This window comes from Somniosus microcephalus, chromosome 13 (genome assembly GCF_052327205.1).
Source record: "Somniosus microcephalus isolate GS21.2 chromosome 13, FLI_Smic_1.0, whole genome shotgun sequence".
NCBI lineage: Eukaryota > Metazoa > Chordata > Chondrichthyes > Squaliformes > Somniosidae > Somniosus > Somniosus microcephalus.
Window position 1 is genome coordinate 160951123 of NC_140999.1, and position 24721 is coordinate 160975843.

The following is a 24721-nucleotide window of genomic DNA, read 5'->3' on the forward strand; positions in this document are numbered from 1 at the left end:
CCCTTGGGAGCAGCACCAGTATTTCTTATTTATTTATTTGTTTCTAAGATGGCGGTTTTCCCGCGAAATCGGCGGTTTCCCGCTCTTTCCTTCTCTCCCCGCCCACTTCAATGGCGGTATGTCAATCAAGATGGCGGTTTTCCCGCGAAAGTGGCGGTTTCCCGCTCTTCCTTTCTCGCCCCGCCCACTTCAATGGCGGTTTCCCGCTTCTGGCGTCTTCTCCGCCTAATGGCGGCTTCCCGCGTTTCTTCCCGGTGGAAGGGGTACGCTTCCCCCTCAGCGGACAGGTTCAGCCGCTGGCTGGCTACCGCACAGCTCCCCTTACTCGGCTATGTCTTTTCCTCCCGCCCGCACGACTCTACCGGCGCTGGGTACACCCCGTTAGCGGAGAACAGTTCAGCCGCTGGACTGGCTCTCGCGCAGTCTCTCTCTCCGTACCCGGCTCTGTCTCTCTCACCCGCACGTTCGATGCTACCGGCCCTGGGTACCCCGTTGGTGGAGAACAGCTCACCGCTGGACTGGCTCTCGCGCAGTCTCTCACCCCGTTTTCGGCTGTGTCTCTCACCCACTCCCGCACGTTCGGTTTTGCCGGCTCTGAGTACCCCGTTGGTGGAGAACAGCTCAGCCGCTGGACCGGCTCCTCGCAGTCTCTCTCTCCGCACCCGGCTCTCACCCACACGGTTCCTGTTCGCCTCCCCAGCCCTCTCGCAGACCGGTGTTTCCCTCCCCGGCTGTGGCTGGGTTTCTCTTCCCGCGCCTACTCGCAGGCTCAGCGCTTCGTGGCTGCGGTCGCTGCCCCGATTGTCCCGCCGATCGCGGTCCGGCTGTCACCCGACGCCGTTGGACCCGACTTTTGGCCGGCACAGCTCCCCCTCGACCGAGGTCGAGTGCTCTGCCCTTATCCTCCGGATGCTTCTACACCTTCCCCTACTCACAGTCTCTTCGGCCGCCTTGTTTCTTGCTGGTCGGCTCACTCCGCACCGTGGCAGAAGGGTAGTCAGTGCCTGTTGCTGATACAGCTTTTGTTGTTAGTCTTCCTGCTTTCTGTTGTTGCAGCCTCGTGTTTTCTTTTGGTAGCACGACGAGGGCGGTTGTCTCTCTTCGACGCTCTTCGTTGCTTATGGTAATCTTGCCGCAGGGTACGATCGGACTCGTCGCCACTGTAAAGTCTGTGGGTTGTGCAGTTAATAAATACACAGACTTCAGAAATAACAACAAACAGGTCTTTACTATTCGAAGGTCCGGGCGAATCTGCCCCAGTTATCCTGTCACAACACTTATATACTGGTGTGGTCACTGTCGGTATTACAGTATACAGAAGCCAAACAAGTAGTGCCACACTTAAAGTAGTTCCCTTAAAGGTGAACGGTTACATACAATAATTTCCTTAAGGGTAGACGGGTACATACACTACAAGGATGGTGTGTGACTTGGAGGGGAACTTGGAGGTGGTGGTGTTCCCATGTGCCTGTTGCCCTTGCCTTCTAGGTGGAAGAGGTCGTGGGTTTGGGAGGTGCTGCCGGAGAAGCCTTGGCGAGTTGCTGCAGTGCATCTTGTAGATGGTACACACTGCAGCCATGGTATGCCGGTGGTAGAGGTAGTGAACGTTTTTTTAAAAAAGGTGGTGGATGGGGTGCCAATTAAGCAGGCTGCTTTGTCTTGGATGGTGTCGAGCTTCTTGAGTGTTGTTGGAGCTGCACTCATCCAGACAAGTGGAGAGTATTCCATCACACTCCTGACTTGTGCCTTGTAGAGGTGGAAAGGCTTTGGGGAGTCAAGAGGTGAGACACTCACTGCAGAATACCTAGCCTCTGACCTGCTCTTGTTGCCACAGTATTTATGTGACTGGTCCAGTTAAGTTTCTGGTCAATGGTGACCCCCCCAGAATGTTGATGGTGGGGGATTCAGTGATGGCAATGCCATTGAATGTCAAGGGGTGGTGGTTAGACTCTCGCTTGTTGGAGATAGTCATTGCCTGGCACTTCAGTGGCAAAGCGGTCACCCAATCTGCGTTTGGTCTCCCAATGTAGAGCAGACCTCATCGTAAGCAGTGAATACAGTACGCTAAATTGCAAGAATTACAAGTAAATCGCTGTTTCACCTGGAAGGAGTGTTTGGGGCCCTGGACAGTGGGAAGGGAGGAGGTAAAAGGGCATGTGTTGCATCTCCTGCACTTGCACGGGAAGGTGCCATGGGAAGGGGAAGGGGTGTTGAGGGTGATTACATTACTGGATCTATTACTTTCTTTACAGTCTTGGTACAGTGGCTTGCTAAGACCCAATTCTGCCAGTGTTCTATCCAACAATCTTCTCTCGAGCAACACCAGCAAAAGACCGATTCACTGGTCTCACATCTCATTGCTGCTTGTGAGACACATTAGCTGCTGCATTTGCTTACATTATAGTGACTGAACTTCAGAAGTAATTTGCAGGGTATGCTTTGATATACTGGCCTGGAATTACCCCCCGTGGGCGCAACCCGTATGTTAGACCCGATTAGGCCCATTCTGCCGATGTCAAGTTACGTTCAAATTTCCTGCAAACCTCATTAGAATATGCCCGAACATAAAATGAGCGTTAATCAACGTAAACAATCGGGGTCCAAGGGAAGCACCAAACTCACACCATATATTTCTTTTTTAAATATAAAAACTTAAATTTCAACTCATTTAACCATCATTCATGTACATAGGCACAGGATGTTTAAGAACCTGCAATCGGGGGCAGCTTTTCAATTTTTAATGTGACATACTTATTCCATAAAAAATGCATTTGTAGAAACAGAAAATAGAGTGCAGGTCTCTTTTAAAAAAAACGCTCAAAAATGTTTCAATAAAACACCAGAAAAATAATTTTGCTTCTGACTGCGCCTAAAATCTGGTCGTAATTTGAAGGAGAGCCTCAGAGCAAGTGCAATTGCAGGAAACTTGTCAATAAGGCTCTGTAAAAACAACAACTTACATTTATATAGCGCCTTTAACAGAGTAAAACGTCCCAAGCCACTTCACAGGAGCGTTATCAAACCAAAGCCACATAAAGAGGTATTAGGGCAGCTGACCAAAAGCTTGGTCAAAAAGGTAGGTTTTAAGGAGTGACTTAAAGGAGGAAAGAGAGGTAGAGCGAGACGGAGAAGTTTAGGAAGAGAATTCCAGAGTTTAGGGCCTAGGCAGCTGAAAGGACGGCCGCCAATGGTGGAGCGATTCTAAATCGGGGATGCACAAGAGGGCAGAATTGGAGGAGCGCAGACATCTCGGAGGGTTGTGGGGCTGGAGGAGATTACAGAGATAGGGAGGGGCACGGCCATGGAGGGTTTTGAACTTGGTGGAGATGTATTCGGACGGAGCGATCAATAGACGATCATAAAAGATCACAGAGATTAGGGCACATTGTACTTACAACAACTTTCATTTATATAGTGTCTTTAACGTAGTAAAACGTCCCAAGGTGCTTCACAAGAGTGTTAGTAGACAAAATTTGATGCTGAGCCACATAAGGAGATATTAGGCCAGGTGACCAAAAGTTTGGTCAAAGAGGTAGGTTACCCGCAACTCAGTTACGCCCTAAATTCCGCAAAGTTTTAGGCCGCATATTGGGTTTGCGCCCAGATAGCGCTCGAGTACACAGGAAATTTCAGGCCACTATTTCTCAAGGCGCTATATGAATGCCAAGGGACCAAGTGCTTATACTGAATGACTTTATTTCTTTCAATAATTATATATACCACTCAGCAGAAAATAGCAGCACGTGGTGGATTTGACAATAAAATTACTCACGGTTCATCGGCCAAATTCTCCTCAATGACTTTCACATAATTGGAAGGAACCAAGCCCTCAGCCACAGCCTCTACGGAGCCGGTAGCTTTCCGTGCAAATAAATAGTCTCCCTCATCTCGGATGACTCTCAGTTGCTCCCCCTTTTTCAGGGACAATTCTTCTGGCGACCTGGCCTCGAAATCGTACAAAGCAGCATAGACGGGTCCGGATCTGTGAGGTAGGACGGGAGTTGGGCTCGGCTGGGGGAGTTTCGACTCCAGGAAGGGACCCGAGATGACAGCGATCTCACGTCGAGTTTGAAAGGCGTCGGAGTGAACGGGTTGGGGCTCGGGCCAGATGCGATCCCACAGCCCCCGCAGACAGGACAGGCAGCGCCGCAGGGTCTGCTCCATCACACTCGCTCACCAGCCTCTTTGATGCGCCTGGCGATTTCCATGAAACTGTTCCAAAGTTAACGAACTTGGGTGATTAAAAGGCTGAGAGAGAACCAGAATCCAGTAACCCAGATTCAGTTTTGCCTCCGAGCAGAAATCACTTTAAACTCCTGGCTATATCTACTAGAATTTTTGGGGATGGTTTTTAATACTTCCTGCAGCCAGACGCCAGGAACAATACAGGTGGAACCAGTTTTCAAATACAGCGGTTGGTATGCAGAAACCACACAATTCACTGGAATTCGGTTAAACCCTAAACGGCCCTAAACGAACTAGGATATATATTTTTTAAATCCACAACAGTTCTTGGGCAGTTTCAGGGTAAAGCTTCAAGTCCACACCAGCAGGGCAAAAGGGGTAGAAATCACTGCCGGTACTATTAGCAGACCAAAAATAAAACAAAATATTGTAGATGATGGAACACCTGAAACAAAACACCTTCTGAACACCATGCTGGTGAGGTGGTCTGCACCCTTGGGGGTCCACCTGTTTTTTTTTCTCTACCAGGCTGCTAGAGCTGTCTTGGCTTTGCCAGTTCTTCATGCTTCCCTTTCTACATGCCCAGCCTGCAGCTCTTAGCGTGGCTCAGTGGTATCACTCTCACAAGCCTCTGAGTCAGAAGGTTGTATGTTCAAGTGCCACTCCAGACACTAAAAATCCAGGCTGACACTCCAGTGCAGTGCTGAGGGAGGGCTGCACTGTCGGAGGTGCCGTCTTTCAGATGAGACGTTAAACTTTCAGGTGGAAGTAAAAGATCCCATGGCACTATTTCGAAGAAGAGCAGAGGACTTATCCTGTGTCCTGGCCAATATTTATCCCTTAATCAGCATAACAAAAACAGGTTATCTGGTCATTATCACATTGCTGTTTGTGGGACTTGCTGTGCACAAATTGGCTGCCACATTTCCTACATTACAACAGTGACTACACTTCAAAAGTAAAGCACTTTGGGACATCCGGTGGTTGTGAAAGGTGCTGTATAAATGCAAGCCTTTATTTTTCTTTTCTCCTAATCTATGCACATCGTGTCTCCTTATATGTCTTTTCACTCTTTGATTTCTGTCATTGTGTCTCCTATTGTCTCATGCTTGTTTTTTTAACCATCCCTTTGATCTTCACTTAAGCATCTTATAAGTCATTCTTTCTCTTTTCCTGTGTGTCTGTTTCCTTCCCCCCCCCCCCCTTCTGCTTTTTCAGTTCCTTTTTAAATGTTGCTCATTTGTAATACTTGCCACTTCTGATGAAGGGTCCATACCTGAAATCTTAACTTCTTTGTTCTCTCCTCAGATGCTGCCTGACCTGCTGAGTGTTTGCAGCATGTTCTGGTTTGGTTACAACACTTTATGTATCCATATTATATTTGTGGTCTGCTGCTTTAATGACGAAGTATAGAAATACATAGAAGTTACAACACGAAAACAGGACCTTTGGCTCAACAATCACCATTGGCGTTTACACTCCATATGAACAAATAGTCCTAATCACATTTACCCACCCTGTTCACATATCCTTTTACCTCCCTTTTCTTTGATCCACCTAATCTTGAATGTTCACATAGTTCTGTCTCAACCACTAACCTTGAGAGAGAATTCCACAGCCTCACAACTCTGGCTGTAAAGGAGTTTCTCTTGCTTCCTGTTCTGAATCTTTTACATTTAATCTAGATTCTATGGCCCCTTTATCTAGATCCTCCAGCTACTGGAAACAGTCTGCTTCTATCTATTCTGTTTCATTCTTTCATAATTTTATATATTGCCCCATAATCTGCATTGCTCTACTGAAAAAAACAACTATTGAAGTCTTTCTTCCTATTTGTATTTTTTCATGCCAGGTAGAATGCGAATGCGAATGCATCTGCTCTGTGCCCTCTCGAAAACCACAATATCTTTCCTATAGCGTGGAGCCCAATACTTCACACAGTGCTCATCATTGCCACTTCGCTTTTATATTCTGACCTCTTGTGATAAAACCTAGAATTCCGTTCGCTTTTTCTTTCAAAACGGCCAATCAGCCTTTAATGTCCTGTGAACCTGCACCTCCAAATCTTTTAGTTCTTTCACAGCACTGAGGCTACTTCTATTCAGAGTATAATGACCGCTTTTTAAAAAAAAACTAAAATGCATCACCTCATACATACTGACATTAAATTCCATAACTACTTTTTAGCCCATTCCCCCATCTTATCAATATCCCTTTGCAGCCTCTTTTGGTCTTCTAGAGAATTAACTTTACCTCCTATTGTGGCACTTCTGTTAATTTCAACACCACTCCTTTTAGATCTATATTCAAATTATTGATATATATAGTGAACAGAAGTGGCCCTGAGGGACACTACTACCTGCTTCCAGCGACTCTGAAAACTACCCTTAAATCTCATTGAAACTTATAAAATTCTAACAGGACCAGACAGACTAGATTCAGGAGGGATGTTCCCGATGGCAGTGGAGTCCAGAACCAGGGGTCACAGTCTAAGGATAAGGGGTAAGCCATTTAGGACAGAGATGAGGAGGAATTTCTTCACCCAGAGAGTGGTGAACCTGTGGAATTCTCTGCCACACAGGGCAGTTGAGGCCAATTCATTAAATATATTCAAGAAGGAGTTGGATATATTTCTTGAGGCTAAAGGGATCAAGGGATATGGGGAGAAAGCAGGGACAGGGTACTGAGTTTGGATGATCAGCCATGATCTCATTAAATGGCGGAGCGGACTCGAGGGGCCAAATGGCCTACTCCTGCTCCTATCTTCTACGTTTCTATGCAACTCCTACTCGGTTTTCTCCCTTCTAACCAATTTTTAGTTCACTTTGCTATCCTCGCCCTAATTCCATACCCAAGTCAGGAGTTTGATGGAATACTTTCCACTTGCCTGGATGAGTGCAGCTCCAACAACACAGAAGCTCAACACCATCCAGGACAAAGCAGCCTGCTGGATTGGCACCCTATCCACCACCTTAAACATTCACCCCCTCCACCACCGGCGTACCGTGGCTGCAGTGTGTACCATCTCCAAGATGCACTGCAGCAACTCACCAAGGCGTCTTCGGCAGCACCTCCCAAACCCGCGACCTCTTCCACCTAGAAAAGGGCAGCAGGCGTATGGGAACACCACCACCTCCAAGTTCCCCTCCAAATCACACACCATCCTGACTTAGAAGTATATCGCCGTTCCTTCATCGTCACCGTGTCAAAATCCTGGAATTCCCTCCCTAACAGCACTGTGGGAGTACTCTCACCACACGGACTGCTGCGGTTCAAGAAGGCAGCTCACTACCACCTTCTCGAGGGCAATTAGGGATGGGCAGTAAATGCTGGCCTTGCCAGTGATGCCCACATCCCGCAAATAAATACAAAAAATACCCCAATCTTATCTACCAATCTCCCATGTGGTACCTTGTCAAAGACTTTCCTAAAGTCCATGTGCACTACATCCACTGCATTTCCCCCATTTACCATGTCTGCTACCTCCTTAAAGAATTCAACGAGGATTGTTAAGCATGTTCGTCCTGGGATGAGAGGGCTTTCCTATGAGGAGAGATTGAGTAGAATGGGCCTATATTCTCTGAAGTTTAGAAGAATGAGAGGTGATCTCACTGAAATGTATAAAATTCTTAGAGGGCCTGACAGGGTAGATGCTGAGTGGCTGTTTCCCCTGGCTGGAGAGTCTAAAACTAGGGGTCATAGTCTCAGGATAAGGGGTCGGCCATTTAGGACTGAGATGAGGAGAAATTTCTTCACTCAGAGGGTGGTGACTCTTTGGAATTCTCTAGCCCAGATGACTGTGGAGGCTCAGTCGTTGAGTATATTCAGGGATGAGATCGATAGATTTTTGGGCACTAAGGGAATCAAGGGATATGGGGATAGGGCGGGAAAGTGGAGTCGAGGTAGAAGATCAGCCATGATCTTATTGAATGGCGGAGCAGGCTCGAGGGACCTTATGGCCTATTCCCCCTCCTATTCGTTTCTTATATCCCTATTGAAATCCATATTGGACATTTCTAACTATTTTCTCTTTATCTAGGCATTAACCTGCTTACAATAAATCAGATAATGCCTCAGATAAAACAGAGAACAGCGAAATGCCACACATATGCATCAAGTGCTTCGGCACTAATATCAACAGTAATTTCTACATTCAAAATATATTACTTGCCTTTGTGCTAAAGATTGTTAGGCTTCCCTTCAGGTTTGAAAGGATTAAATCTCTTGAGAAATAGCATAGAAGGCTGGGGTCTAACATTGTAGCTGTCATAACTATTTATATGATTTGTTTTAACAATCTCAATTCTACGTTTATAACCTTCATTGCAAAAATTTTTGTTCTATGCCTGACTATCATTTTCATGCATTTCTTCATTGACAAGTACTCAGCCAGTATGGGCATGTCTCTCCTGTTACAACAAAGGGTATGAATAATTGTAGATAATATCACCTTGGACATACTTAGCCTAAATGGATAGGTGCCTTCACTCAGGAATATAATTAAAGAGACACAGTCATTCTATAACATGTCCTAAAACATAGATTATTATGGTATGACTAGATTGGTAATGAGACGATAATTTTGTCGCTGGGTAAATCTGCCCGTGGAATATTAATTAAAAAAAAATCTCAAATGAAACGCAAGAGACATTCTGAAAGTTCTAACTGCAGCAGCAAGAGCGTGCAGTGCACAAGGAGTCCTGCTGCCAGCACAGCACCATTTGAGCTGTTTTCAGAGCATGCTTAAAATCTAAAAAAAAAAAATCAGCTTTCCTCCCTGCAAGTTTTCCAATAGGGTGAAATATCGCTAAGAATGAACATTATTGGTAGTGTTAGGCATTTCATTCCTGGATATTTAAAAAAACTTAGCCGAAATATTTAGGGGAGCGGTTGAGAGACAGTCAGTTTCCTTTACCCCACTGCTATTTTCTTTCCATTAAAAAATTTATGTACCTGGAATACTGCTTTTGGGATCCAGCAACATTATGAGGCTTTCCTGAAATTGACATAAAATTGGGGGTCTTAAATCCAGTGTACAGTAGTTACAGATAGAATTTGGTAACCCTACTTAACCCAAAGGCATGGTTGGGAAAGAGAGGCGAGATCATTTGGGTTGCAAGAGTATTTCCTCAAACATTCACAAACTAAAAATATAACACAGGTTACCTAAGTACCCACAGGAGTGAACAGGGCAAATTCAAAAATAAAAGTAATATTGCTTTCGTGGTAAGGTTGGAATTGTCTCTTAGAGCAAAAGGATGTGGTTTTAAATCTAAGTAAAATAGATTTACAAGCCTCAAATTACAAAGCAATTAAGGGGGTTGATATACGACATGTACTGGTACCTGTTTAGAGTAAAGTGATTTCTGCAGACCACAAATATACTGCCGGCACCACTTCATTTCTCAGTGGCTTGACGATGATAAACCTTCACAGTTGAATAGCCAACTGATATTGACTTTCCAAACTCTTATACAAAGATTGGTTCTTTGGACAAGCAGCAGGAGGACCGTCACTGACCTTGAAATTGTACTTCAACATGTTTCACTGCCGAGAAGAGGAGGAAGTAGAGAGCAAACTAGAAGATAAAAATCAAAGCATAGAATTTTTTAACCTCGCACGCAGCTTGCTTCTAATCTTACCTAGACCACGAGGGCACAGGCATTCCTTGCACATTCTAGCATGGGCTTACTGAGCAGGATCAACGCAGGTATTGGCGTAGCCATCAAATGATCCAAACAACAGTTAAACAATAATATTCCAATGAAACCTTATCATTAGGATATTTTATTTGATATAGAAGCAGCGGTATTAGTTGAAGACGGAAAATATAAATGTAAAAGAAGCATGTCTGTTTTAGCTCTTAGGCAGTGAAGTTGCTTCTGCAGTGTTGAAACTTTGAGCTACAAGCAGGGCACTTCAATTGAAAACCGGAAAATCCATCAGAAATATACAACCAAAAAAACAAATAGTGTGTGCACTTGGTGCAGTTTATACCTAAGTTTAATGCTGGAAACATCAGTTTTAAAGATAAAATATAGTATGTGAACTTTCAATGACAAGGAAAGGAGATAGATAATATTTTATTACATTGATAATTGTAGGATTAACCGTTGATTTTAAAAGAGCTAATTATGGGCTTCTGACAAACTGTTAAAAATATACAGTATAAACTGATGTTCACATTATTTTAAGTCTTCCCTGACTCTATCCTAGTTCTCCAATATCTGTCATGGCCATCTGTCATCCTGCCCTCGCCTTTTCGATTTGAAAAAGGTGGATGGATTCTGTAATTGCAAACTAATGATAACCTGATCTGGTGAATGGTTATATCCCTTTGCACAGTCTTTTCATTAGTGTCTGGAATAGGTGACCAGCAAGATTGTTCACAGCAAGATTGTTCACAGCAAATTTAAAAGAAAAATCCACATCTGAGCAAAGAAACCAGAATCACAAGAAAAAAACGATGAATATAACAAAGCAAAGTGTGAAATTTGGCAAATGAATCAGACTTTCAGAGGACGTTTCAACAAAATCTGTGTACCTTTCAGGAGAGAGAGATGTGCATATTTTGGCTGCTAAATAGCAGTAATAGGAGGTACGGTTCATCTGCATTCTTTCAGTTTAATAGTGAAACCAACTGCTCTGACTTAAAATAAACATTCATTCAGAATGATAAGCTCAAAGTTCACCCGCACCCATTTCCATGTATGTGTTGGCTAATCAAAATGTGCAGGGCAGGCACAATGACCTACCCTTATTCCTAGATAAATAGAGGGGAGGAAAGAGAGTAAAGATGGTGGGGGGAGGGGGGGCGGTGGGGATGCAGAGTGAGAGAAAAAATAACTATCTCCCTTCTACCTGTGTTTTGCGAAGCAGTGTTACAATGTTGCTTTGCATAATGCACCTATCATTTGTAAAAAATTTTCAACATTGTAAATTTCTCCCCACCCATTTTCTGTCAGATCAGTGGAAAGGAAAAATCGTGCAATTTCCATAATGGGCGCTCGACCCACAACGCCAGGTTCACTTTCTAGTGGTAAGCTGAAAATTACCACCAGCATCTCCACTTGCTGAAGGAGAAAGTGACAGCATAGTGTCCAACCACAAACGAGCCTTCCTATTGCATACCTAGTGAGTGGTCAGTGGCTTGAGCCTGCCTCTGGTCAGTGGCTTGAGCCTGCCTCGGTTTCCTCAGCTGAAGGTTTCCGAGTGGGAAAAACTTAAAAAATAAAAAGCACAAAAATGTAATGTAATAAATAAATAAAACAATTAGGTTTCCCTGTAAAACTTCAAGTTCACAATTCAAATATTTTCCTACCAGGTAATACAACAGTGAGAGAATGAGATACTGGACAGAAAGAGCAAAAATACATGTGTTTTTAATTGAAGTTTTTTTCAGACTGGCTGAGTACATACAGTGTCATGTAGCGAGTTTCACTTCATACACAAGTGAAATTACAACTTGATGAGCAGTGAAAACAGATACAAGCCATAGGGGTAACTTTCCAAGTACAGGCTGGCGGTGGGGAGGGAACCAGATGCGCTGCTGTGATTTTCCATACATTGAAATCACACGCCTGCAATTTTCGAGTGTGTGATGGTGACACGCGTGGGTCCCTGCTGGTAGCACGTACTTGGAAAATGACCCTCTAGACCTGGAATCAGGGCAAATGATTCCCTTATTTATACATTGTCATACAAGAATACATTTTCCACTTTGTGTTCATGGCTTTGTGCCTTGCCCACTGGGAGCATAATTCAAAAAAATATCTAGCTCAGCCCATGATTTTCCCTACATCAATTGAGGGCAAATCAAGGCCTGTACTCACATGAGTTTTCAATATGTGTTGGATGGTGAAGAGCCCACTGAAAATTTACCCTCTAATCATTAATACCTGTCATTTAAAGCACCCAATCTAATCAATACACATTACAATGCAGGTCAGTTCTTACAGCATATTTAGGAGGTGAGCAGGTTGATGACACTTAGTCTATTCTAAGAAATGGGTCCACGTCCTCTGAAAATATTACGGAAAAAGTTAGCAGTTTTCACCTTAACCCTGATGTAACAAGTCGTATTTTCCATGATATAATTAATTGAAGGTCCAACTGAGGGCTGTACAAAATATAACAGTGTATACAAACCGACAAGTCCAACAAATTAAAAAAAATTGGTACAATGTATAAAATTCAAGATGTAATACCTTTTTTTAAAAACCGATAAAAACTAAATATTTAGCACCACAATGATGAGAAACCGTTTGTTCTGAGGTAACTATGAAGCACCTTGATGTCTGTATAGTTTAAAAACATGTTTTGTGTTTATAGAAATCCTGATATGATACTCACTGTAAAAAGGACACATTTCTTTAAAACAGTGCAGATTGTAACGAGCGGGCATGAGCAAAATTTAAACACTTGGACCATTCCAGCTTAACAGTCAATATGTCCGTGCTGACTGTGTGGGTCAGACTTCTGGTGGGGGTGAGGAATGGAACGGGGGCAGAAATGCAGAACAATTCAAACAATCGCAGATGTATTCAGTGCCTGGATGATATAATCTGTTGATTTTACATATTTGGATTTTTACTGGTCGTCTCTACCGGTGTCACTCCTCACAGACAGGACAACATTTGCCTTGCTTCTTTACTGGGTTTTTGCAGTTCTGAGGACAGGTTGTCACCACACATTTGGTCTCTGTATCCTGTAGGTATTAAATGGTAAATAAAAAGCTTATATGTATCTCATAAAAGATCAAGTCTAACAGATTGATTTTTATATATCAATCGGTATATACCCGAGTTTCTGTGTACTTACCTTATTAAAGATCTTACCTCTGCACGCACTTCCTGTCTGCACAACTTGACTTCTTGCTGTCATATTTTAAATCACATTTTTCTATCAACTTCTTCCCATTCTAAATTCCTATTCATATTCCGAATCTATAAATGGTGCTCCCCCAGCCCCTCAAGCAAATCTTCTGCTGCGATCGGCCACCCCCTCACCACCCCCGTGATCCTGAGCCTGTCCCCCCTGCCTCCTGAGCCGATCCGACCCTCCCCTTCTGCCCCGCGATCGCTCCTGGTCCCCCCTCCCTCCTGTTTGCCGGGGACTGTCCCCGGCAACAGCCTTCTAACGCTGGATTTCCCACCCGGCAGCCGGCCAGCCTGTCAATCTGGCTGGCTACCAGGCGGGAAATGGAGTAAAAAAGTGAAAATGAGGTCCTACCGTTAAATTCGGCAGGACCTCCGTGTTCCCGGAATTTCTGGGATCCCTCCCCCGGTAACTGTGCTCCCTCCCTGCTTACCTGATAGTGAAGGGACGGTAGGTAATTGAAAGGTCAAAGGGTAGGGATGTGATGGGAGCGACGGTTCAGGTAAGTGCAAATGTTTGGGGAGGAGACGGAAGGGAATTACTGAGAGCCATAGTTCCTCACAACCCCCACCCCAAATGCAGCCAGCAGCTGTTGGTGGCTCCTTTCCCCACAACACTATGTTATACTACCCCACCACCTCCAGCCCAAAAGGTAAGAAAAGTAAAAGCAGAACAGGAGAGAAAGAAAAACGCATTAGCAAGAGAGAAACAGGAAAAAGGAAAAAAGACAGAAGCAGAAAAGTATAGATAGATGCAGAAGAGGAGAGATTGGATCCCCATGCCAAATGGCCCCATCTTTTGCATTGTATGTAAAGAATACCGCAATCAGTACCTTTTTATATACACATGTATTAAAAGTAATCCTAGGAAATTGCCCTCATTCCACCTTTTTCCTCATTTGCCCCCTTTCCTGCCTTGAACATTTGCCGTTTTCCCATTGCCCTCTGCCCCGCAACCTGTATCGCAATTTCCCCATCTCTCTCTTCTCCCCATCCCATCTTCCTCTGTACACCCACCCTCTCCTTACCCCTTCCCCTCCCTATCCCTCTGCACCCGCCCCATCTCCCTCCATCCCCTATCTACCTCAGTTGTGTAGAATATATGAAGAAAACTATAATCAGCGCTCCTTACATTAAAAGTATCCTTTTAACTGAATAATTTACATGTTAAAAAAAATTATTTTGCCCTCCCACTCAGTACTGCACTCACTCCAGTGCAGTACTGAGAGAGTGCTGCACTGTCCGAGGTGCCATCTTTTGGATGAGACGTTAAACCGAGGCCGTCTGCTATCTCAGGTGGAGGTAAATAATCCCATGGCACTATTTTGAAGATGAGCAGGGGAGTTATCCCTGGTGTCCTGGCCAATATTTATCCCTCAATCAACACCGCTAAAACAGATTATCTGGTCATTAGCACATTGCTATTTGTGGGAGCTTGCTGTGCGCAAATTGGCTGCCGCGTTTCCTACATTACAACAATGACTACACGTCAGAAAGTACTTCATTGACTGTAAAGCGCTTTGGGACGTCCGGTGGTCGTGAAATGCACGATATAAATGTAAGTCTGTCTTTCTTTCCATCCTCGTCCATCTCCCCAGCCTTCTCCTTCCTCTGAACAGCCATGATCTTATACATAGAAGATAGGAGCAGGAGTAGGCCATTCGGCCCTTCGTGCCTGCTCCGCCATTCGATGAGATCATGGCTGATCCTTTAATTCAGTATCCCGTCCCCGCCTTCTCTCCGTAACCCTTAACCCCTTTTGCCCGTAGAAATATATCTAATTCCCTCTTAAATATATTTAATGAGCTGGCGTACACTGCCCTCTGTGGCAATGAGTTCCACAGGTTCACCACTCTCTGAGTGAAGAAATTCCCCCTCATCTCTGTCCTAAATGGTTTAGCCCTTATCCTTAAATTATGTCCTCTAGTTCTGTTCTCACCCGCCAAGGGAAACATTCCTTCTGCATCCAGTCTGTCTAGACCTGTCAGAATTTTATACACTTCTATGAGGTCCCCTCTCAATCTTCTAAACTCCAGTGTGTACATCCCTAAACTACATAGTCTCTCCTCATAGGTCATTCCCGCCATTCCTGGTATCAGCCTGGTGAATCGCCGCTGCACCCCCTCCATGGCAAGAACATCCTTCCTCAGATGAGGCGACCAAAACTGTACACAGTACTCGAGGTGTGGTCTCACCAGTGCCCTGTACAGCTGCAGCAAGGTATCCCTGTTCCTGTATTCTAACCCTTTTGCTATGAAGGCCAGCATACCGTTTGCCTTCTTGACCGCCTGTTGCACCTGCATGCTCGCCTTCAGTGACTGGTGTACAAGAACACCCAGGTCTCTCTGTACTTCCCCCTCTCCCAATCTATTGCCATTTAAATAATAATTTGCCCTCCCGTTCCTGCACCCAAGGTGGATAACTTCGCACTTGTCCACATTATAGTGCATCTGCCATTTATCCGCCCAATCGCCCAGTCTGTCCAAATCGCTCTGGAGCTTCCTGGTCTCTTCCTCTGAGCCCACCCCCCCTCCTAGTTTAGTGTCGTCTGCAAATTTGGAAATGCTGCATCCGACTCCCTGATCCAGGTCATTAATGTAAATTGTGAACAGCTGGGGGCCCAGGACAGATCCCTGTGGTACCCCACTTGTTACTGCCTGCCATTCAGAAAATGAGCCGTTTATTCCAACTCTCTGTTTTCTATCTGACAGCCAGTTCCCTATCCACGCCAAAACTTTCCCCTTTATCCCATGAGCCTCAATTTTCCATGCTAATCTTTTATGTGGGACCTTATCGAAGGCCTTTTGGAAGTCCAGGTACACCACATCTACTGGCTCTCCCCCATCTATTCTACCAGTTACTCCCTCAAAAAATTCCAATAGATTAGTCAAGCACGATTTACCCTTTGTAAATCCATGTTGACTCTGTCCTATCCTGTCCCCATTTGCTAAGTGCTCCGCTATTTCATCCTTAATGATGGACTCCAGCATTTTGCCCACAACTGATGTAAGGCTTACAGGTCTGTAATTACCTGCTTTTTCCCTACCCCCCTTTTTGAATAGTGGGGTAACGTTAGCTACCCTCCAATCCATCGGCACTGTTCCCGAGTCTAATGAATTCTGAAAAATCATCCTTAGTGCATCCGCTATCTCTAGGGCCACCTCCTTCAGTACCCTAGGATGCATGTTATCAGGCCCTGGGGATTTGTCCACCTTCAATCCCTTTAGCTTCCTTAACACCATATCCTTAGAGATATTGATTTGCGTCAGTTCCTCCTTTGCCAATGTCCCTATTTTTCCCGATATCCCAGGGAGGTTTTTTGTGTCTTCCTTCGTAAAGACTGACCCAAAGTATGCATTTAGTTGATCTGCCATTTCCTTATTTCCCATTATATATTCCCCCGTATCTGACTGCAATGGACCAACTTTGGTTTTCACCAGTCTTTTCCTTTTGATATACTTATAAAAGCTTTTGGAGTTAGTTTTTATATTTTCCGCCAGCTTGTTTTCGTAAGCTATTTTGCCCCTCTTGATTATGCCCTTTGCCCTCCTTTGCTCTATCTTAAACTGTTCCCAATCTTCCGCTCTGGCGCTTTTTTTGGCTATTTTATACGCCCTATCTTTGGATTTTATGCTGTCTCTAATTTCCCCTGTTATCCACGGTTGAGTCACCTTTTTAGATTTCCTTTTATGCCAGATTGGTATAAACAATTTTTGCAATTTTGTCATTCTATCTTTAAATGTTTGCCATTGTTTATCTACCTCCAGTCCTTATTGAATGGCGGAGCAGGCTCGAGGGGCCGATTGGCCTACTCCTGCTCCTATTTCTTATGTACCTCCCCCTCCCCCACCATGTAACACTAATTACATTTCTCCTTGCCCCACCCAGCCTCTAATCCTCCTTCAGTTTCCTCCCTTTACTTTCATTCCCATCTGCCTTCTTCTGCATCCAGCATTGCCGTCCTCCCTCAACCCTGGTCCAATTATACCTCACCTTTTAAATATGCTTGACCTGAAGACCCAACTTGGTTTTGACTTTCAATGTACAGCACCGTAGGAGGTAATATTAAAAATGTTGGGGTAGAGTTTCCGCTTTGGGCGCAATCGGCAATCCGGGCACAAATTGTGCTCAAAATTGCGCTGGTTTTCCTAAGTGAAGTTATGGGTCATGTTTCCGCTCAAGTGGATTTGCATAATCACAAACGTAAAATCTTCCATGAACCAGTGCAATCAGGCAACGCTTTAGAACATAATTGTTCATTTTTCTCCCCTTGCATTAAAAAAATTCCGTGACATATTTAAGAGTGGTAACCTGGTGCAGTTTTGTTAATACAGCTAAAAATGGGTTTATCGCAAAAAAATAAACATTTTTAATCAGAGTGTCTAGTACAGCACCTGTGAGTAACTCAATTTTAAATAACTGAAAATGACTAAAAAAAAAATACAGAACCATTTATTAGTTTCATTACTCTACATTAGTTATCTTCTGACCTGCTTCCAGCGCGATGATTTTTTAAACAAGCGCAAAAGATCGTGGAAACTCAATTTGTGTTGGACGTAACTTGCACTTGAAATTCCTCGATCTTTTGCGCTGGTTTGGCCGATTTCGGGCGAATTGTGCTGGCCAGCACAGCCTAGTGTAGACTCTGCCAAAATGTCTGTGCATGTTTCCTGTTAACTTTTTCCGTTGTAAATTCCTATGTGCACATTTATAATAGTACATTTTTCTACGATAATCACAGTCTCCCACAAAAAAGGGACAACATGTGTGAGAAATATATTAAATATGTTAAATTCTGCACATACTTCCAGTCACCATTTCCCATTATTATAGCACAGGAATTGAAAGGAAGTGTGTGCAGCTGCAAGATTTTTAATATTTTGTATCTAAAGGACAGATGAATGACTTTAAAATGGGGACTGAATTATGTCTGTGCACCCTAGCCCAAATATCCCACCCTCTAACCCTGCTTCATGTTAGGGAAGTCAAGATCAAGTGTAGCCTATGTGCAATGCCATGGAAGGCCGAGTGATAACATATTAATATAGCATACACTTCTTATACAAATCACATTTAAATCCTGTAACACTTTCCTTGTCACATTTTCCATTACACTGTGTTGATAACACCCTTACTGATACAAAACAGCATATTCTATGACTCACCATGAGCAACACCATAGGTGATTTCTAGTACAAGAGCTAGAACAGTGCAAACACAGTGATAAAAAAAATACTAAATTATACTCTATGTTTTGGAGTAAAGTTAAGTAGCTGGAGAGTTCTATTTTTCTGCCTTGGTGGATCCGTGCAATATTTTGAGATCTCGCTCCACACAATTAACTAACTTTCTTTAAGACCTGGAGATAAACACACTGGCCTAGAAATTGGCCTGAGGCGCCCAAGCGGCGCAAAGTTCGCCTGGGCGCTGGAATTTGCGCCGCGATCGCCGCAAATTCAGTTGAAGTGCCCCTAGAGGGAGACGGGGCGCGGCTAGAGGCGCTCCGCATCCCTCTTAGGGCGCTGAAAGTGAATTTCGCAGCGCTACGCGCCGCAGCGCCACACGCTGCGGCATGGCACGCTGCGGTACTGCAGGCCTTCCTCCCACTGTTAAGTGGGAGGGGCCTGCAACAGCACGAGCCCCGATCGCGAGTGCCGGCAAAAGAGCCCGGCACCAAGGAGAAGTGCCGGGCTCTCGGGAAACAGCCGGCAATGCCGCGGGGGGGGGGACCAGGAGGCCGGGGACGGAGCTGCTGGCAGGCGGCCGCCCCGCACCTCCACCTTAACTTGCGCCTCTGCCGGCGCAGCAAGGTCCCCATGAACCGGGCGCGGGTAGCGATCGGCGCTACAGCGGCGTTCGCTACCAAATATCGCGATTGGGGCACGAACGTGGCGCTGCGCACACCGATGACGTCATCGGTGGCGGCGCAGCGCAAAAGACTAATGCCACCATTAGCGCCCCTGCTGAATATCGCGGGAGGCGCAGCCAGTGGCGCTACAGCCACTGACTGCCTCTTTAGGCGCTAACAGGTGGCGCTACTCACCCAATTTCTCCCCCACTGACTATATGTTTATATTGTAGACAATCACCTGTGGCATTGCTTATAGCAGTTTGGAGGGCATGTAACGTTATGCATTGCTCTGTTGCTATGGAAGAGCTGTACGCAATTGGCCCGTTAAAGGCCACAGGTCTAATAGTTGTAAGTACGTACATCAGGAAGCGAATTTGAGGCCAATTGCTTTTAAGGTTAATCAGAATTTTATTAGAAGGTATTATCTGTTGTTGGGGAAGTTTCTCTGTAGGTTAGCAGTTGTTTGTAAATATTCAGCTCCTCCCCCAAAGTAAAAAAAAAACTGTTGCACAAAAATGTCCATATATGATGCATGAAATGGACTTCAAGATCCAGAATAGATTCACCCCGAAAGAGTTTTTTTTAACCATTCTCCAGGGGGGAGCATCTCTGGTAAGGCCAGCATTTATTGCCCATTCCTAGATACAGCTGAGCGGTTTCCTAGGCCACTTCAGAGGGCAGTTAATAGTCACATTTTATTTCCAGATGATTAAAAACCCAACTTCAAACTGGTGTGAATTGAACACAAAAAGCAAAATATGGCAGATGCTGGAAATCTGAAATAAAAACAGAAAATGCTGGAAATACTCAGCAGGTCAGGTGGCATCTGTGGAGAGAGAAACAGAGCTAACGTTTCAGGTCGATGACCTTTCGTCAGAACTGGAAAAAGTTAGAAATGTACCAGGTTTTAAGCAAGTACAGAGGCAGGGAAACGGGGGTGGGGGGGAGAAGGGAGGAAAGAACAAAAGGGAAGGTCGGTGATAGGATGGAAGGCAGGAGAGATTAAAGGGCAAAGGGATGATGGTGCAAGGCTAAAGGAGATGGTAATGGGACAAGTAAAGAAACAAAAGATGACTCTAGAGGAGGTGTAAATGGGAATGGCAGAATCATCAACAGCTGCCATGTGAAAAAATAGGGGCCGAGGTTATGGTCTGAAATTGTTGAACTCGATGTTGAGTCCAGAAGGCTGAATTTACGTTCTCTGGATTATTAGTGCAGGGCTCTGGATTACTAGCCCAGTAACATAACCACTACATCACCACACCTATAATCAAAATGAATATAAACTGTCTATCTGATGAAAATAACACATATTTTTAGGTGGCACTCTCTCTCAGCTATTACTAACACCACCAGCATCAGAAATACCTCTGTGAAGTGGGCACTACTTTGTATATGTCTTTATCAGTGAATCTAGAGTTTGGATAATCCATTAATGTCAACTGAAACATTTTAAAGCAATCACTAAATATGTGTTTTAAATTTCCTGTTCTAATAGATCCCTGGGGAGGTAGGATGTTCCCTTGTTCTACAGTACTGAGTTAACTTAAGTTTTGTACAGTAAATTCTTGTCCAGCTACCTCACCATGTGGATGAAATTCAATTTTGGCGGGAGTGCAAAACCGATGGTAGCAAAGCGACCGCCCGTTATACACCCCACTCAATTTCCCCCCCACCAAAGTTGAATTGAGAACACAGATAGATGCATTTGGTTCAGTGTGCGATGCTACTGTTCTCAAGCTATGCTTAATGAAATACCTGGCAGTTCAATCACTTTATATCTTTCAGAGTTTCATTTCCTACCTTACAGTGGCACAGAGTGCATGGATCTTTCTGCCAACGTTCATCTTCACGTCTTATGTTCCCATCCTTATCGATGCAGCCTGTTAATTTCAAGTGAGCTTCAAGCTTCTCTATCTATATATATATTTTTAAAAGAGCATGTTTAAGGTTGACAACATAATTGTCTTGATTTTTCCTTATATTTTCAGAAACACTAATTTTCTTTGATGTATACCATCATTAACACTATTACCCAGAAGTTAACTACATACTGTAAAGCAGTACATATCAAAGACTGTAAGATTCAAAACCCCTAACTTTCAAGATCTCCTTCCAGTATATTTGATGTTAGCAGCAAGTCCTGTAGGTTAGTTGAAAACCTATTATATACTCTTAAAAATCATGAAAACACAACTGGAAAAGACCAGCAATAACAGACCCAATTCCTGAATCTGGGCTCCAGTACTGACTAATGTCAATGATGAACTAACTCCCCCTCCTATTTTCTCAATTTACCCCTCCATTTCTGAAGGCAGGAACTCATTTCGTGATACAGTTCTACAAGCAATGGCAGTAGCCCTCTATTGATTCAGGCAAGATGTCATTCTTCATATGAAGCTGGATAGTTAGCACTGGTAGAATATTCAACCATGGAACCAGTCATACCAGAGTCAAACCTGTCCATACATGTACATTTCCATCAGAGTGTCACTGGATAGTTATCATTACAAGAACCCTAGCTGATTCTCCACCACCCCCACCCCACCATTGTCATCCCAAATTAGATTGGCTAATTCAGGCCAGACCCCAAGGACTGAACATAGAAACTTCCCGATTTGATTGGCCTCGGCTCAGTGCTAGCTTGGTTCAGTGCCACATTACTGCTGCACCTACCCATTGAGTCATCATTAGGATGTAGGGAAACTCAACAACTTAAAATGAAAACAAAAATACTTTTCAAAGCAAAAGTTGATATTAATGAATGAGAGGAAACTGAATGCACAGTACTGTGTCAGTACACCAAAACCCCACCCTATCCTTGAAGAGTGACATAAGAATCATGTAGGGTAATTTTCAGGCATATATAGGGAGCATAGGGTCATAAAAGAACAATGCAATAGACCTGGCTGGTCTGTTATACATTTGTCGTAACCGTGGGTTAAATACCTTTCTGTACTGCAGGCACAATAACTAAATACTTGCAACATTCAGTTACGTACATTGGAAATTAAAAAAAGGACAGACAAAGGACTGCAACTGCAGCACTGCAAGCTGTAGCTTGTTGCTTTGGGCGAAGTTAGAACAAGTTATAGAACAGGGCAGGGTGTGTATTCTAGAAAGTAATGCGGCTCGAATGTCAAGATTCTGGGTAAAATTTAAAAAGACTGATACACACTATCCCAATTGGTGGCTGAAACCCCAGGTGAAACCGGTTAAGTTGGGGAGAGCTAGTGCGTGTGGTCAGTTAACATAATGGGCAGGAGTCTCCGCTTTGGGTGCGATCGCCGGTTCGGGTGTAAATTGCGCTCAAAATTGCTATCGTTTTGAGAAGTGTTTTTTCTCGCAAGTTTCCACTCAAACTCATTTGCATATCGCTGAAGGTAAAATCTGCCATGAACCAGCGCAATAGAGTGTAACTTAAAAAAAATGTTTGCACTATAAAAATACTCCTTGATAAAGTTAAGAGTGGTGACCTGGTGCAGCTTTATTAATACAGCTGAAAATGGGTTTACCAGAAAAAATAAGCATTTTTAATCAGTGTGTCTAGCCCACCACCTGTAAGTAATCCGATTTTAAATACAAAACTATTTACATTGGTGTACAGTAGTCAGATTCTTAGTAAATTTAAAACAATTAAAAGCTTTTAAAACATGCCTATTAATGTCCTTGTGCCTAAAAAAAAAGCTTAATTTTAAGAGCCGCTTCGAAAGCCCACAAATGGGCGCAATTAGCGGTAACTCACTATGGTGATTAATTCGATCTAGGGGCGTGGCTAGTTTTGTGGGCGGGGTAGGTTTCTCGTGCGATTTCTTTTTAAACCAGCGCAAAAGATCGCCGAATCTCGATTTGCGTTGGATGTTATCTGCGCTTGAAAGTCCTCGATCTTTTGCGCTGGTTTGGCCGATTTCGAGCGAATTGCGCTGAAAAAAAACAGCGCAACCTAGTGTAAGATCCAGGCCAATACTCTTCTACCTCAGTTTCATTCCAATGTAGACTGTTGGTAAGAAAGTCTCTCTCTCTCTATGGGCTATAAGGTCCTAAGCCAAATGTGAAAATTTACTCATTTATGGCAGCTGCTAACACAGGACTAGCCACATCTTGGGACAAATCAGCAATCTCACTCAAGAATATCTACAAGAAAAGCTGATGTGGGAAATGGAGAAACATAAACTGGTGCAGTAGAGTACATTCTGCTAGGGTTGCCATTAGGGCACAGTGATGAGGCAAAGCAGGGGAGTTACTGAGTATGTGATTATGCTCTACCAGCTTGATGCTGACTTGGGGTGTCAAAATATCCCTCACTTTGGTAAGCACCAAAATTATTTTTTTTTAATGGTCGGTGTAATATAGAGTACAGACATACAAGAATCTAAATTCAATGTGCAAACTATTTTTAGCTCTTACAAATGAAATCCAAACAGTAATATAGTTTACAGAATATCTGAAATATATGGTAAAGAGTTACAATCCTACCTTTCTCCTTAGATTTTCCAGTTCAGCCCCACAGTTAGCAAGCTGTGCAGAGGAGGAGTTGGAAACCTTTTCCTGAACTTCCACATCTCTAAAGGAAATGACCATATAACAATATCTCAAAAATTGAGAACATATCAGAAACGTGAGACAAATTAGAAGGAATGGGCCTAATGCTAACTGAATATCAAGTAATATTGTATAATTTATACATTTTATGTTTGTATTTTATATGAAAGAAAGGTACAGGGAAATCTACCCTAGATAACCTTCTACCTAACTTATAAATTACACTCATTCCATTTTATATTTTCCTTGACATTATAGCCTGGTTGATGATATTAACCAACAAATTTAATGTATTCATATGACATTTCTCCATTTACTATTTTAGTGGAGGCATTAACCCATTTAAAATAGGATCAGCGCTTGTATTAAATAGCACAGGAATAGTATGCATTCATCTGCTAATATCACCTAAAGTAATTTCTGGCTTTACTTCTCCAATATTCTTTTAACAAAACCTCTGCGATCTTTCCTCAAATGAACACTGTATCTGTTTAGTCTTTTTCTCTGTTGTAGCTAGATTTGAACTGCGATCCCTTTAATCACTGCTGCTCTCAGATCAGTGTAACCTTTCAGGAACTTGATTAATTTGAAACAGCTATTGCAAGATGATCTCAATGAGGTGAATTATTCTGCAGCTAAGCTTACATAAACCTATGTGCATTTTAAACTTCATTTGTGCTGAAGTTAAATTGTATGACGGGGCAAGGATTTATTTAATTATCGAGCAGCATCATGGAATAAATATTACTGGAGTAATTTGAAATCCACTTCCACTGCACACAAGTACTGGCACATTAGATTTACCCCTGGACACAATACTAACTAACATTAGAAACTCCATTACAATATACACCATAATTAGTGGCATCCTAAAATGCTACTAAATTTTAATCCTTTTTCTTGTCACCAGCAACATATAATTTCAATGCTATGCTGTAATACGTAGAAGGGACAGGGATAAGGGAATTTCTGTTATAGGGGAATGAAAGTCTTTATCTTGTTCAAAGTACAAAAAAATCTACCTTACAAATTCTGAGGAAAAAATACAATTCGTCTGAAAAAAAATTAAAACAAGTTGAAGAAACAAGAGAGTGTACAAAATAAAGCATCGGTATGAAGGTACAGCACTGTCAAATTACATTTTCCTTTTAGAATATAGATGTCAATAAATTATTAGTTTAAATATGGCGAAGCATGCACATACTTGCAGAATGGGTGTGTAACTGGCAAATATAATTCAATATAGATATGCGTGAGGTGGTGCACT

General features: G+C 43.4%; 2 protein-coding genes across 2 annotated transcripts in view; both read right to left on the bottom strand.

Annotated features, from left to right (window-relative positions):
- LOC147108725 (tyrosine-protein kinase Srms-like) overlaps positions 1 to 4498 on the bottom strand; it is an 87850-nt gene extending 83352 nt beyond the window's left edge. Inside the window, exon 1 of the mRNA XM_086005482.1 lies at positions 3773 to 4498. Within this exon, the coding sequence (XP_085861608.1) occupies positions 3773 to 4164 (392 nt within the window). The 5' untranslated portion in view covers positions 4165 to 4498. The remainder of the gene's footprint in view (positions 1 to 3772) is intronic.
- Positions 4499 to 11551: 7053 nt separating this feature from the next.
- Positions 11552 to 24721, bottom strand: part of LOC147108726 (peroxidasin homolog) — a 287308-nt gene continuing 274138 nt past the window's right edge. The window contains exons 21-23 of the mRNA XM_086005483.1: positions 23389 to 23476; positions 20716 to 20829; positions 11552 to 12892 (exon numbers count right to left, since the gene is read on the bottom strand). Coding sequence (XP_085861609.1) covers positions 12797 to 12892; positions 20716 to 20829; positions 23389 to 23476 — 298 coding nt within the window. The 3' untranslated portion in view covers positions 11552 to 12796. The remainder of the gene's footprint in view (positions 12893 to 20715; positions 20830 to 23388; positions 23477 to 24721) is intronic.